Below are 14,506 nucleotides of genomic sequence, written 5' to 3' on the forward strand. Positions count from 1 at the left end.
AACTCATGCATAATGGAAGGAATGTACACACACACGCACACACACGCACAAACACGCAAAGTTTGAGCCTGCATACAAATGAGGAACCCATTTGTGTATTTTTCTGCAGCTTTTCTGCAGGTCATCTTAAAACACACAATTATAACACACATGCACAAACACAGGCCCTGGTTGTGTTGGACAGTAGTCAGACAAGACAGGTTATGTTACACCAGGGAAATATAGAACAGTCCTTAAAGTGGTATTTATCTTACAGTTTTAAGATGCTATTGTACAGGTGTGCTGAATGTTTTTCCGCCTGACCTTTGAACAGTGAGCCATAATGAAAGTAATTCCATTCCCTGTGGTTTAACGGCTCTTCCATTACATATAAAAAAAAATCATGTTCTATGGCCACACATTTGATTCTCTATGAGCTCTAACACAGACACAAATGCATCCATGATTATTTGCACAGATCTCGCCAAAAAGTAATCTACTTTCTCATCAAAGAAGCATTCAAGTAAAAGCAATTTAGGCAAAGCTGGCCTACAATGCACATATTACTCAGTCTGTGGATGTAATTTAATCTTGCCAAAGAATTCAGTGACTTTCACTCATTGAGCAGAGGGACTGTTGCCATACAGAGTAGCATTAAACAAAGTCAAAGTTGGTGAGGCTCAATTTGTTACTGATTCCCTTGTAATGTTTCTTCGCATGCTACATTGACACACAGTATAATAACATAAGCAGGCTAAAGTTTTAAGCAGGTCATTTAGCTACAAGCCCGATACTTAATGTATGTGGGTAAATAATGTCAGTACTGTGATTCTCAAGTAAAAAATATGAATAAATACATCATGGTCAGCACATTCTGCAACATTAAACACTCCAGGACCGATCCAATAATGTGGGCTTCACTTTAGAAGTTACAGCTTGCCCCATCTGCTGTTTATGTGCTTTAACAATCTATAAAGTAAAACACATTATGTGGTTTACTATGTTCATGTCTGCACCAGGATGGTTTGTGTTTATGAGCTGTCCATCTCTCCTTCCTCTGACTAACAGACCCAACATAGAGCTCCAGCAGCCAGTAGGACCAACAGGAAATGAGCAATAATTCATACAAAGTGCTCCTTTGAGGAACATGACAGTCATGTCCTCCTGGCACGTGTCGCTGTGGGCATGCAGTGATGTACTGACAAGAAGAGGCACAGGCAGGGTGTGTGTGTGTGTGTGTGTGTGTGTGTGTGTGTGTGGGGGGGGGGGGTCCAAGCTCAAGGAGCAAGAAAGAGGGTATATGTGACTGAGTCCATCCATGATTCTCGTCTCCTTTTGTAACACGGACATCCTAAGGCAAATCAGACGCACACTTGCGCACACACACACACACACACACACACACACACACACACACACACACACACACACAACACACACAAACACACACAAACACACACAAACACAAACACACACACCACCAAAACCTGCTGTGACAGCAGTCAGTAACACCCTAGGTGGTCACATGACCAGCTGCCCTGACTCAGATATGTGCACATCCCCAAAGAGAGCCACACATACACTCCATCTCTATCTTTTTCTGATAGAGTGTATATCACCTTTTAAAACAGCGAAGAGGCAAATGATCTTAAAAGTTATCATGACACTGTGATGTTAAACAAAATACTTTTCTACTAGAGATCAGGTTATGACAGAGTAATACCGGGCAGTTGTTTCAAACCTGACAGAATAAATGTTTGATCGAGTAGTTTTCATTCTTTGCTCCTCAAACTTATAAAAAAAAGCATCCTCTTACAGCATCTTTGATTATCTAAACAAATTATTCATATTTCACTTCAGCTTTTTTAAATTACATTTTTTAGATTTGTGTTGACAAAACAATGAACTGTTACATTTTATATTGCTCATAACAAAATATTTACTGTCCCCAGCATGTGCCACAGTAAAAACAAAAGTCCCCTCAATATTTTTTGGAGAGATAATGCCCAATCGACTTACGTATGTCAAAGGCTCAATTTTCTGTGAATATGTCGGCTCTGGCCTTTTTTCAATTCACTAAATCGCTCGTAGATGCAAGACACTTTATTTCTTGGGATTCCCTTTATTCTCATCATTATCAGAGCACTTTGGAACTCTCTAATTTCTTGAACCAGATTGCTGTTTTACCCCAATCCTCTGCTCTTAATTAAGAGTGTGTCAGTCGGTTGGATTTTCATGTTACAAGAAGAGACATGCAGTAAAGAGGCCACTACTCTTCCAGTAAAAACAGAGACATAGAGTAATGCATTGCATGATGATGAAACGATGGAAGAAGAATCATTAAAGGCATTTACTCTGTAGGGCAAAGAAAAGAGATGTAATAAGTAACAACATCCTGTTTATGAAAGAAGGGGATGGAAGTCTGAAAAGTTCAGCTACTGAAAGATAGAGGAGGCTGAAAGCTTTAACTGCTGCCTTCTTTTGTTTTCAATACAACACCTGGGTATCACACATCATTTTACTAAATGATAAAACATCAAAACATGACACATGCAACCGTGAAAAATGAGTGATTTACTGCTGCTCTCAGTTTACATGTGTTAGACATCTTTTTGCTGCTTTATGGCTTCTCATTACCTCTCCACAGAAAAACACATCCATCTCTGCACAAACACCTTTTAGTCTACACGTCTCATTAAAATCTGATGGATGGTCACATTCATATGCATATACACCCTCCTGATTCAAAGTACAACATCACACTGAAAACGTCATCACATGTAAAAAAATATTTCTTTTTATACTTCCAGGTCTGTGCATAATAGGCCAGCAGTGTCTTCACTTGGCACCTGGTTACCATAGCAACTCAAGGTGGCTAAGCACGGCGAGAGCAGCGGGCGTGTGTTGCGTAGATGAGGATAAATCACCAACAAGCCCTTTTTGTGCTTCTGTGCCTTGTTTTTTGTTTTTTTCCCCTCAGTCACATTTCAGCTTCTCCCATTTCTCCCACTACACCCCTTCTATCATCATCTAAGGGGAAAAAAATACCATGCCCTCTGGCATGTGTAGTTCAACAGTGAGGTTTACAGGTTCAACTTGAATGAAAAATACTGTTCCATTAACCTGAATGTTTAAGTAAGGCCAAAGCAGAGAAGAGCACCTAACAACTGCTGAAGAAGTTTTTGGTGCAATACAGCTTTTCTGCTCTCCAGTATGATGTCAGAACTGACAATCTTTACACCCCAAATACAACTAAATATAATGTAACAAGCATTTTTCCCCCAAGGGAATATTCGACATGTTATGAGGAAAAAGCATAATAATTTGTGAGCTATGGTCTTATTGTGTGCTCACACTAACATTGGAGGATTTCTGTGTTATACGTTTAAAAATTGCTTTCAAGAGACACTGTTGTGTCAAAGTTTGGCTGAGCAAACCTCCAGAAAAGTCATTACTCAGGTGCTGTCCTGCTCCTGCAACACACACACATACACGCACGCGCACATGCACAAAGCCATTTTAACATTCATTCACAATCTCCCTCCTATTAACTCCCTTCAGCATTCCGCCCTCCCACTGTACATCCTGCTATCTTGGGGATTTGATCCTGAAGCCTCCAACCTAAAAAACAGCCAGTTCAATAACATCCAGGAGGCGTTTTCTGCCTTTTGGGACGTGAGATGGATATAGAGGGGGTGGGGATTGAAGTCAAAACCCACATTTAAACGATGCACATCTAACATGCATTGCTTGATAACTGTGTGTCTCTTCAGTCTTTTGAATGAGACTAAGTTGCATTGTCACTATTGGAGGTACTGCATATATATATATTAACTACTTAGAATGGCAAGTAAACTAAATTACATTTTTAAGTATATTTTCTGTCTAAATGTTGCACAGCCAGGCTGCTAAGGATTGACAGATTTACGCTTTTGGGTAATTAGTGATAATGGAAGAAAAAGATTGATTATATTGGTTGGTGCCAGGTTGAGACTTCTAAATCTCTCCTTTCATATTGAAACTAATGCACTTATACCTGGCACTGACTGTGTTTATCCTGCCAAAACAAGAATACCTAAAAAATTGTTTTATTGATAGAAATTCTTGAATACTATATCTAAAAGCACTTAACTTGTGGTTTGATGAATGCAACGTTTAAGGGTTAAATTGTACTTCCATTCTTCTTATAGATAGCTCGCTAACCTGAGCTCCTGCTTTTTTTGATAGCCATTGATCAATTGTTTATCTCGATTAAAAGGGGTTCCAGTTTCTCTACAATGATCAATAGAGTGTAAACAGGGGGGTGTAATCCAGATAGGCAGTAGAGCTGACCAAAGGCAGACACAGTCGATAACAAACACTGTGACACCAGCCAATAAACATCACTCACATACGCCGTGGTAAAATACAGTTACGCATGGATAGTTGCACAAGAAGCAGAGAGAAACATGTCAGCCATAACTGCTCATTAGGAAATAGCTACCACAGAGTTGCTCATGTGGTTACTACTCACTTTTAAGTATTTACCTTCAGCTCTCATTCACACCCTCACACACACACACATGCACACATACACACACACACACCCTCATGCAAGAGATAATTGTCTTATAAGTGTTGTTACTGACCTTCCATTGCATACTTCATATCCAGGGCAAAAAGGTTCCACGTGATCTCGGCACTGATCTGGCCCGCATTCAGTTCCTGTGGAAACCTGGTGGAATTGAAAGGGATTCAAATCAGACTCATTTCCGTTGAACGACACGCTTGACTGGGTGGCCTGATGGCTTGGCCCAGCCTGAGTCTCTAACAAACGACTTAACAGATGTGCAAGAAGACATGGTTGGTGGATTTCATAATCTAATAATCCCTCGTCAGTGCCAAACCTGGCTGATTTGGGGCAGAGAGGAGATACATGCATGAGGCTTAAAGATGAGAAAAAGAAATGGAGGAAAGGATGAAATAATGTAGCAAAGAAAAAGACAGTGAAAGAGGCGGCGGTGGGGGTGGCACCCTATTTGGCAAGTCATCTGCCATTTTGAATACTTATAGATTTCCAGTCAGAGCTAGAATGTGAGATGTCAATGGTTTAATTTTCCGTATTTTCAGACGGTGATTGGAGGAAATGTAGAGATGATGGGGCCCTGGCCTGTGAAAGGTCAATTTATCTCAAAATGTTTTACTTTTTGGCTTGTGCTCCCACTGGCAGCTTACAAAAACAACATAAATTCCCAGACACCATTGCTCCTCTTTTATCTAAATCACACTCAGAATCTTCTCTAACCTTGATTATTCTTCAGGGTCATCGTTCACCCACATCATGGACTACAGGCAATGCAGACAATGAAAACTCTTCATTTCAGTAATGAATGTAACATCTGCAGCGGCTGTATGCCTTTAGATGCTTTGAAATATACTTCTATGTTCTGAAAATAAATGATGTTCGGTGGTTTAAAAATCCACACGATGAGTATTTCTGGAAATAATCCCTAAAGCCTCTTATCCTTTACACTTTAAAAAACAACTGCCTCATCCAATTTTATATTTCCAATCATAAAATACATTCTGAAGATCATTCTATTGGCTCAAACATTTTTAGGCTAGATTCCCATGTAAATATTCTCAGCACAAAACAACAGACCACCATTTGTGTCTCCTCCTAGCAGCAGCTTCTTTTATTCAAAGGCAACAAGTCAACACCTGAGTTTACCGGGAAAAAGCATCAGGGTTGCTATCACTGTGAAAGTTGACCGGGGGAATGTGGAGGAAATGGGCATGAATATTGCAGATCTATCATTAGATAGTGTAGGAGAGAAAGCTCAGGGCATAAACAAAGTGTTAATAAGCATCGTAAATCAGCCAGAAGATGGAGAAAACAAAAGGGGGAGGCAAGAGTGTGAGGAGACCTATATGAGCGGGACAAGAGGAAAATATGCTTCATTTGATTTCTTCTAAGGCAAGCTCCGCTCCATTTTCTTCAGGTGGTGTAATTTGTTCTATTCTATTAACCCAACCATTGAAAGGGAGGCAAATGCAAACGTCTTGAAACCTCTCTGAACACCATCACCATAACCAGCTCTCATCATATTTATTTTTTCAACAAACAAAAATCTCATCTGTTACATAATTCAGCAACACTGCCTTCCTCTATTATCCATCCACACTACGGCTCACCATAAAAACAAAGCATTTTTTTCTGTTGCCTTCTCTGGCTGCCTCCAAGCTTTCTTGCGCAGCACTGCGTATATATATATATGATGTCACATTCAGTGAATACATTGAGCTGTTGGGCGTGCATTATATTCTTATATTCGTAAATTCATTTTTAAATCACCCTCATCTGATTATGAACGTGTTCCATCTGTACTGACCCTTAATACATAATACAGTCAAAGTGATATAAATATCAAAGAGTAAGTCAATTATTCATCAGCATTGGCCTTGTTGAAGACCATAACCAATTCATTATCAGCAAGCCAACAAAATCTAAGTCATCTGTGGTCACGAGTGGTTTCATAAAAAAATAACAATACAGTATAAAGTATAAAGCTCAGAAGCATCACGGGAAACTCAGCCTCCCAGCATGCTACTGTAAGTGTGTTTTAGCGTGGTTGTCTATACTTTAATAATGAAATGAACAGAGCTGCGATAAAATGGAGTAACATGCAAATATCATGACTGCATTCAAAGACACATACAGGTTATCTGGCTGCTCATTGCAGAAGCTGGCAGAGCATCAAATGAGGTCCACTATGAACATGTAATGGATCAGACTGCCTCGCATAGCTCGCGTAACGTTTGATAAACAAAGTACACAAATAAAGTACATACTGGTTAATGACTGGGGTGTAAGCAGTCCGGTCCTCATCGATTACTGACACCATGAGAGTGATGAGTTTTGGCCAGAAGTCCAGGTTCTTTATCGACGGACCCTGCTCTTCCCGTGAAATGTCCAGCTTTCGACTCTGCAGTGAAGAAAAAAAAAGAAAGATGTGAGAGTAAGAAGATCATTGTTGATGCCTTCATCATGATGAAAATACAATTTTAATTTGGGAAATTGGCAAGAGCAAAATAATACCACAAACAAATATTTTTTAAATTATTGTTCAAATTGAGAAGCTAATATCCTTGAGATTCTTTTATGAAATAAATATGGTAAGCTTTTTCAGCAATATAATCATTTGTTCATATTTATGCAGATTGTAGAATTTATGACTCATAATATGAAGCTGAGTCCACAATTTCCATATGGAACTCAAATTATCTTTACAAGCACGAGAGCTTAGAGGAAACAAAAGACGCATGTATATAATGTAGCATTTATGTCTGTCATTTTATTTAATTGCTGCAAGCAGCAGTGTTTGCTGTGTTGCAATTACGTTGCTAAAGCAAACTTAACCTTTCCTTCAGCCTTGGTGATTCTTCATGTTACGTCAGCAAACCACCCAGAACTGAAATCTTCAGGTTTAAATCTTCAAAGGTTAAAAGCATGATCTCATGGATTTAGTGTGGCTATGTAGATCCAAGTTTGAGACTTTTGTGTGTGCAAAAAATCTCTGTTATTGTCCCTGGGGTGAAAGATGTTGATTCTTAAATCACTAAGTGAGTCTACCATCTCTTGACCCCGCACTGAGTGTAACCACAATGATTTTCAGTCACCAAGTAAGTGCCACAGTCTTTCACATTGCCATGAACAGATTCCTCAGAAAACTCACCTAAAAAAAAGCAGAGCTAAGTCAGTGGAAGACGAGCCATACTGACAGATCATATTGCACACCAGTATGATATATACGTTTATACATTAAAGAAAAAAGAAGGTCAAATTCATTATTATGAGCACTTGGGTCAATCATGTAAATCTGCAAGATGTAACTATGCTGGCTAACAGTCCCAGGATAGCACATGCATACATGCACAAAAAAGATTAAAGAAAACATACAAAAGTGCATAAGTACTGACATCATGGAATCACAATTACAAATAAAACGAACCATAAAACCAGCCAACATTTGAAAGTCCAGTAACCAACTTTTAGAGACCAAACCTCTGAAGGAGAAGCTATTAACTTTTCCTGGATTGTGTATTTAAGTTGAAAACTAAAAGTCTGCTTGTCTTTATTAATAAAACCATTTTTAAAAGTTAAACATGGAGATAGAGTTATTAAATTATTTATGTTGAATCATTTCAAAACCTAAAGCATAATGACTTTGGTGCTGCACAGATCAGAGATGATGTCGTGAAAGCTGGGGATATGGAAATCCAACAGAAGTCCATTTATCATCAATACGATCCTTAGAATCCAATCAAAACCTACAATCATCAACTTGTACATCTTTTTATCAAATATCTTGCGACCAATGGGATATAGTGCCGCATGTCTTGCTTGCATTGCAGATGGGAGATCTACTGAAATTAATCTTCCAAGAACAAGAAGCAGAGATGAAGCTTACAGCTGATTTTGTGACAGCCCATCGTGTCAATGCAGGATTCAGCACTTTAATCATTTGGATTTAGAGTGGCAAAAGTCTATCACTCTGCTTGCCATCGTCATGAGAACAGATTACTCCTCGTTCCATGGGACGTTACATCCCAGGCATCATGTTGATCAAAGAGTCATGCGTTTCTCATTTGCATATTAACTTCTGTTGCTATGTAGCAAGAAATGACAAAATGCAAAGGTGTGGGAGAAAGTCTGAGTTCTATGTGTAACAGAATCTTAACTCCAAGACTGTGTGAGGACATGAAATTTAAGCTTGAGACATTTTCATGTACTGACCAAAAAATAAATCATCAACAGCATGCCCTACCAAAACTGGTTATAAATGGCTGTAAAGAAACAAATGATGATGAGCGTGCTCATAAATTAAGGCAACCAGGGCCAAAGACAGATTTGCTCGGCCAATTAATCATGAAATTCAACATATTGAGAGTCTAACAAGTGATTACCAGTGAAAAGAAACAGGAGTTTAATCAAAGCTATATTACATGGGCATATGATCAATTCCAGCCCCAAACTCATTGTTTATGTAATCAGAATAGTTGTACTAAGTTCAAAAGCGAGGTTTGGCTGAACAGCTCTGGGCCATCAGGAGTCGATATAGAAGTGCATGCAGTAGGTGCTTTAATGCTAAATTTCTGGCATGAATAATGAAAGAAGTATCTCTGCAGGAGGTGAGTCAGTTATGGAAAAAAACAGTCTGAATGTGTATCTTTGTGTATGTGCGTGTTCATGTGTGTGTAGCCGCATGCATGTATGAAGGACACTGAAGGTTGTGTCATCCCTACTAAATTGGATGCTGCATGCAACCCGCTAAAACTCAGTGCAGACTCCCTCTGCTCATCAGTATTCACCTCAAGCAGGTACAAACACATTGTTAAAGGTGATTAAGTGGCCTGCTGCCTTTTTACAGACAACAACCGACCCATGGGCTTCAGTCTCAGTTGTACTGGGAGCTGAATACTGTATTGAACAAAGAGTGCAGTGTACTTTCATTTTTGCATTGCAAGGAGTGGTGGGGGCACTTCATGACATATTAATAAGAGAGTATCACCCCTCTTGAGGGTAGCTAGTGGTTTATGTTTATGTTTTAGCACTTTCGGTCCCTGTGTAGGAGAAATCAGCATTAGCATAAAACTGGCTTCTCATCAGTTCTCTCAATGTAAAACACAGATTACAGAGGCTCTGATTGAAGGAGGTTCTCTGAGAATATGATCAAATTCTAGAGATAAAGCGCAGTGGGTGGATCTGAAGCCGCTGCAATGCATGCATTAAAAAACATGTTGTATGTACATACATATGGTAATGTGGAAAAATACACACAAAGATCCTGAGAACAAACACTGTCTTCTTCAAAGATAGCTAAACCGACCATTTGGGGATTGTTGGCAAATATGTGACAACGTTAGTAAGAGCGATTCTTATCAAATCAATTTGAATCGCTTGCTCGGTAACAAGTGGAGTAGTAATCTCTCTCCTATGTGGCTCTTCAGCACAGCAGGTCTCTGCCTCTGTCTGTGTCAGCCTGTCAACCATTATCGACCTCCCTTTTCAAAAAACAGATTGCCTCTATAATCTTCCATCTACTTATGCATTTATATTTACATTATACATTAGAATTCATGAATACATATGCATTTTTATTTAATACATTTTCAATTACGGCCTAGCACCTTCATTGCTCCTTGAATTTACTCTTGGAATTTATGGTGTGTGTTTTTTTTTTGTGCCCTTTCTGTATGAATCCTTTGCTCTCTTTTTATTTCCCCCTCGTCTTCAAAATCCTCTCTTTCCTGCGAGGATTGAAGAAACTGTTAGGCCAGATTCCCCCTGCCCCCCCTCCCTTCAGTGATTTTATGCCCAGGCAGACGCAGAGAGCTTTGTTGTTATGTTATGCAAGATGCCTCGTAGTGGACTGAGATATTTCACTGCCTGCACGGCCACCATGTCAGCCTAAGTGTTGCTGCACTCAGTCACTGTTAGCAAGTGGAGAATTGGGGTCTGTAATGTGTTGTTTCCGCTGAGTCAAAGGCTACCTGGTATATGTGAACATAATCATTTATAGTCACAGTGAGATTTGCTTTGTTGTGAAGCTGATGTCTTCTTCTTCTACTGTGAAGGAAGCATTGATGGAGAGGCTGTCACTTGTGACACCTTGGTGGACGAAGATGTAATTAGCCAAAGTGTCTATCGCTCTGCTTTGGTAATTGCTTACAACCCCTCAGGCTGTTTAAACAAAGGAAGCTTATTATTCAACTTCTGAGTGGATTGCGCCCATTATCTGAGAGTACACTATCTTCTGTGGTGTGGAGGCCATTCTCCTTGGGAAATAAACGTAAAGTAATCAGGTAGAGCTGACTGTTAAATGATTGTTATTCGGAAAAGGCAATAGCAGGTAAACTTGGACCTCCCGACAGAAAGTCTAGCATGTATGCCTCAGATCTTTCTTTTTTTCTTCTGCCTTCTACGATGTGTTGACCACAGTACTCTGCACTCTCAAAAGTCACAAGCATAGACAAACAAGTTGGTGTTCTTTCCAGGTGTTGTCTAAACCCAGCCCCTCTTCCTTCAAATTGTATCACATCGATCTGTTAGTCTATATATAGTTGCCTATATACCTGGCTTCTTACCATTTGATTGGTTAGGAGAAATAATACCAACCAACCTTCACAAAACCAATAAACACATAGGCCTTAGCGACATACAATGTGAGTAGGAGGCTGATTGGGAGGTAGAGCCAACAACAGGTTCTGACTGTGTGCCAGTGAGATTGAGGCAGCAGAGTGAAGGACAGATGGATACCTTCTACTACGAGGTGAAACAAAAGCTATATGACAATTTAAAGAAAGGCCTACACAGAAGTCAAACCATACAGCAAATCTTTGATCAAGCCCTCTTTAAGCAAATTGGGGAAAGAGATGAGAAGAAAGTAAGCCCTGGTAAGATTATTATGGTGTGGTGGTCTATTACTGAATGATTAGGTTTAAAAAAGGGCATTTACTTTTGTTATTGTATTCATGGGTCCATTTAATGGATCCAACATGTCCCTGGTCTTGGGTCATTCTCCGACCAGTAATGTACTGAGTTCAGTTTAAATTATCTCAGAAAAATTCAAATGTCCAGTTGATGCCGGAAAGAATTTCCCAGCATCATAGGGTTTCTTATCAGTATCAGTTGTTGTCTGGGACATGGCTTTCAAGCGTAGGGAACCCAACACTAAATTTATGATAGACAAATCCAAAACAAGAATAGCAGTAGTGAACACATGAAGTTTTAGAATATTAATTTTAAATAATAATATGTTTTCTCGACATCTGTTTTAAGATATTCTTAGCATTATCCAAAGACTTGCAGACAACGCTCTTTAAGGAAAACTGTATATTGGTGGGTTGACAGGATTATAGCCTAGTGAAAACACACATCACTCTTAAAGACAAGAAGGTGTAAACGCCTCTGTCCTTCTTTAAAAAAATACAAACCCTATCTGACTGCCAGTGTGTTAAGAAAGTGGCAGAGCAGGTAGTGATTTAGTAAATGGTTTGACTGACGAGCCAATGATGCTGCTATGCACAGACGATGCAGCCAGAAAGGCGATGATTCAGATACAGACAGGCACACACTGTCTCTGGTAAAAGAAGCAAGCAACAGGAATTCATTTGTGTGGACTCTTAAACCCCCACACTTAAGTGTTTCAAGACACGTTAAAAAATCCAGGTGTGAAGTCATTAAATGTTGAATATACCCATTTATAAGTATGTGTCATTAAATCGTCAAGATGTGATTTCAGGAATGCTTCGATCTTCTATTCGGCAGTTCATCACTTTGTGTAAGTCATATGAGTTTTTAAAGACACTGCACTTCTTCCCATGCGTCAGTAAAGGCCTGACTTTGACAAGGAGGTTTAGTTATGGTTTAAAGGATCTGCTTACCTGGTCGAGGAGCTGGTTGTATAGTTCATGACAGTTATCAAAAATGTATTTGTACGTAGAGTCCAGACACGCTTTAACACAGTCCTTCACCACCATACTGGCTCTCGGTGGACTCTGGAGCTCTTGAACCTGCACACAAAAAAACCCCACAGATGTTACGAAAGAATGCTCAAAGCATAAGATGTTCTAATAGCATTTAATGCTAAACATAAAGCTGTACATGATGTTATCAGCCAATGGCAGTTACTTTGTCTTATGTATATTACCACATACCGCACCATCCATCAGTTGAGCTATAACGTAATGATATCACATTACATGTTTGAAATATTAATCCAAATGTATTACTTGCTTGTTGAATAGGGAACCTTTATCACATCTATTATGTATATCATAATTGACATGAGGCCAGCCTGACATTTAGGAGAGAGTGCAGTACATCCTTTGGTAATACTGAAGCCCCAGTGTAAGAGCAGCGGTGTGTATGTACTATGTACCATAAAGCTCAGCATGGCCATGGCACAGACTGAAAGCTTTGATAACCTAAAGTGACAGTTTTCCTTCCTTTGCTCACAGCTGCCATCTTAGCTACGCCTCAGCGCTCTGCTCTACACCCCCGCCCCTCTCCCACCAAAGAAAGAGCTGAATGGAGGCGAGCTTTTAATATAGCGGAAGACAACTCAAGACAAGGCATACTATATAGTGTTAAAGGGGGGGGGGGGACAGAGCTGGAAGCATTTTAAACAGCAGGCAGGTCAACATACATTACCTACATTATTATGAACACACCCCCAGTGCTTGAGTCTGCAGTGAAGAAACAGGGCTTAGATAAATCATCTAGGTCTGATCGTTGCTGAGGAGGACATGTTTTCTAGAGTTATGTGTTTGAATTGATTTCAGCTAGATGTGAATGTACCAAAAATCTATCTGGGTTTACGTTTATAATTGAACATTGGTCGATTTTACAGCCATAACCAGTAATAAAGGGATCTCACTCACGTGCACTCCCGTGATAAAAGGTCATAAATGACATTTATTTCATACATCTACGATGGTTAGCTCGTGCCGGGTTCCGTCTTCATTTATTACGATGTTTATTGTTCTTTCAATTTCTTACATTAAGTGCCATAGAGCCAGCCCCCCCATCCCCCTTTTAACTACTTCCCGGTCAATACAGCCTAACCCCACAAATACACACACACACACACATACACACAAGCTACCTTCATCCTGAAGAAGGTGATGCTGGTCAACAAATCAACCGTGGACTTGAGATCTTGGAGGCGCTCTGGGTTTCCTGCAGGGAAATTATCCTGAAAGAGATAAAAAAAGAAGGGAAAAGTGAAGAAAATAATTAGAGGAGAGAAGACATCTTGTTGACGGCAGCCTTTTAACGTCACACAACCAGACCCTCCACATCACATCACTTAGGCCAAAACATAGTAATTGATTACAGAGCGACGCCCAGCAATCATAACGAAATGACTGTCTGTCTAATCATTTAGTGGACAAGGGAGGTCTCTGCAGATGAAAACCTCCATTTCGGGGGCCATGAAGTCATCAGGCAGTGCAGAGTACCGTGACGGGGAGCATATAAAGCCCTGACAGCCCTGAGGAAAGGCCTCACTGCCCCATACATTACCCTACTTCACCCAATCGCTCTGTGCTCTTATGAAATGATGCCTGTTTACTTTCCTTTTTATAAACCCAAAAAATTCACAATAGAACTTCAGAAAACTGAGCCAAATAACCGCAGCAGCCCGCAGGCTTGACAGCACAAGGTTTGCCTGAAAGAAAGGCCGATCCGGAGAGATCTTTTTAAAACAAGATGTGTTATGATGCAGGCAAAACAGATTTGTATTGTGTTCAATGAATCAAGATGGATATTTTCTAGTCAGAAAGAACAGAAAATAAGACAATGTTGTTGTTTTTTCTTTGTTCAACTCAACCTAAAAACTGGTTTCAAAATCCCTAACATGGATAAACTAAAGAACCTCCAGGCAAACAAGCATGACACACATACTGAACAAGCAAATATGGACCAGTTATTCTATATTTGGCTGCTGACAGGGAGGGGGAGAGAAGAAGACAATCTTTGAGC

At 39.8% G+C, this 14,506-nt stretch overlaps 1 protein-coding gene across 2 annotated transcripts in view; it reads right to left on the bottom strand.

Annotated features, from left to right (window-relative positions):
• LOC109991172 (protein unc-13 homolog C) overlaps positions 1–14,506 on the bottom strand; it is a 101,437-nt gene that overhangs the window by 37,448 nt on the left and 49,483 nt on the right. For both annotated transcript variants that reach the window (XM_065953031.1, XM_065953032.1), the window contains exons 15-18: positions 13,629–13,718; positions 12,406–12,534; positions 6,811–6,944; positions 4,608–4,693 (exon numbers count right to left, since the gene is read on the bottom strand). In XM_065953031.1, coding sequence (XP_065809103.1) covers positions 4,608–4,693; positions 6,811–6,944; positions 12,406–12,534; positions 13,629–13,718 — 439 coding nt within the window. The remainder of the gene's footprint in view (positions 1–4,607; positions 4,694–6,810; positions 6,945–12,405; positions 12,535–13,628; positions 13,719–14,506) is intronic.

Source organism: Labrus bergylta, chromosome 3, assembly GCF_963930695.1.
Source record: "Labrus bergylta chromosome 3, fLabBer1.1, whole genome shotgun sequence".
In the NCBI taxonomy this organism is placed as follows: Eukaryota; Metazoa; Chordata; class Actinopteri; order Labriformes; family Labridae; genus Labrus; species Labrus bergylta.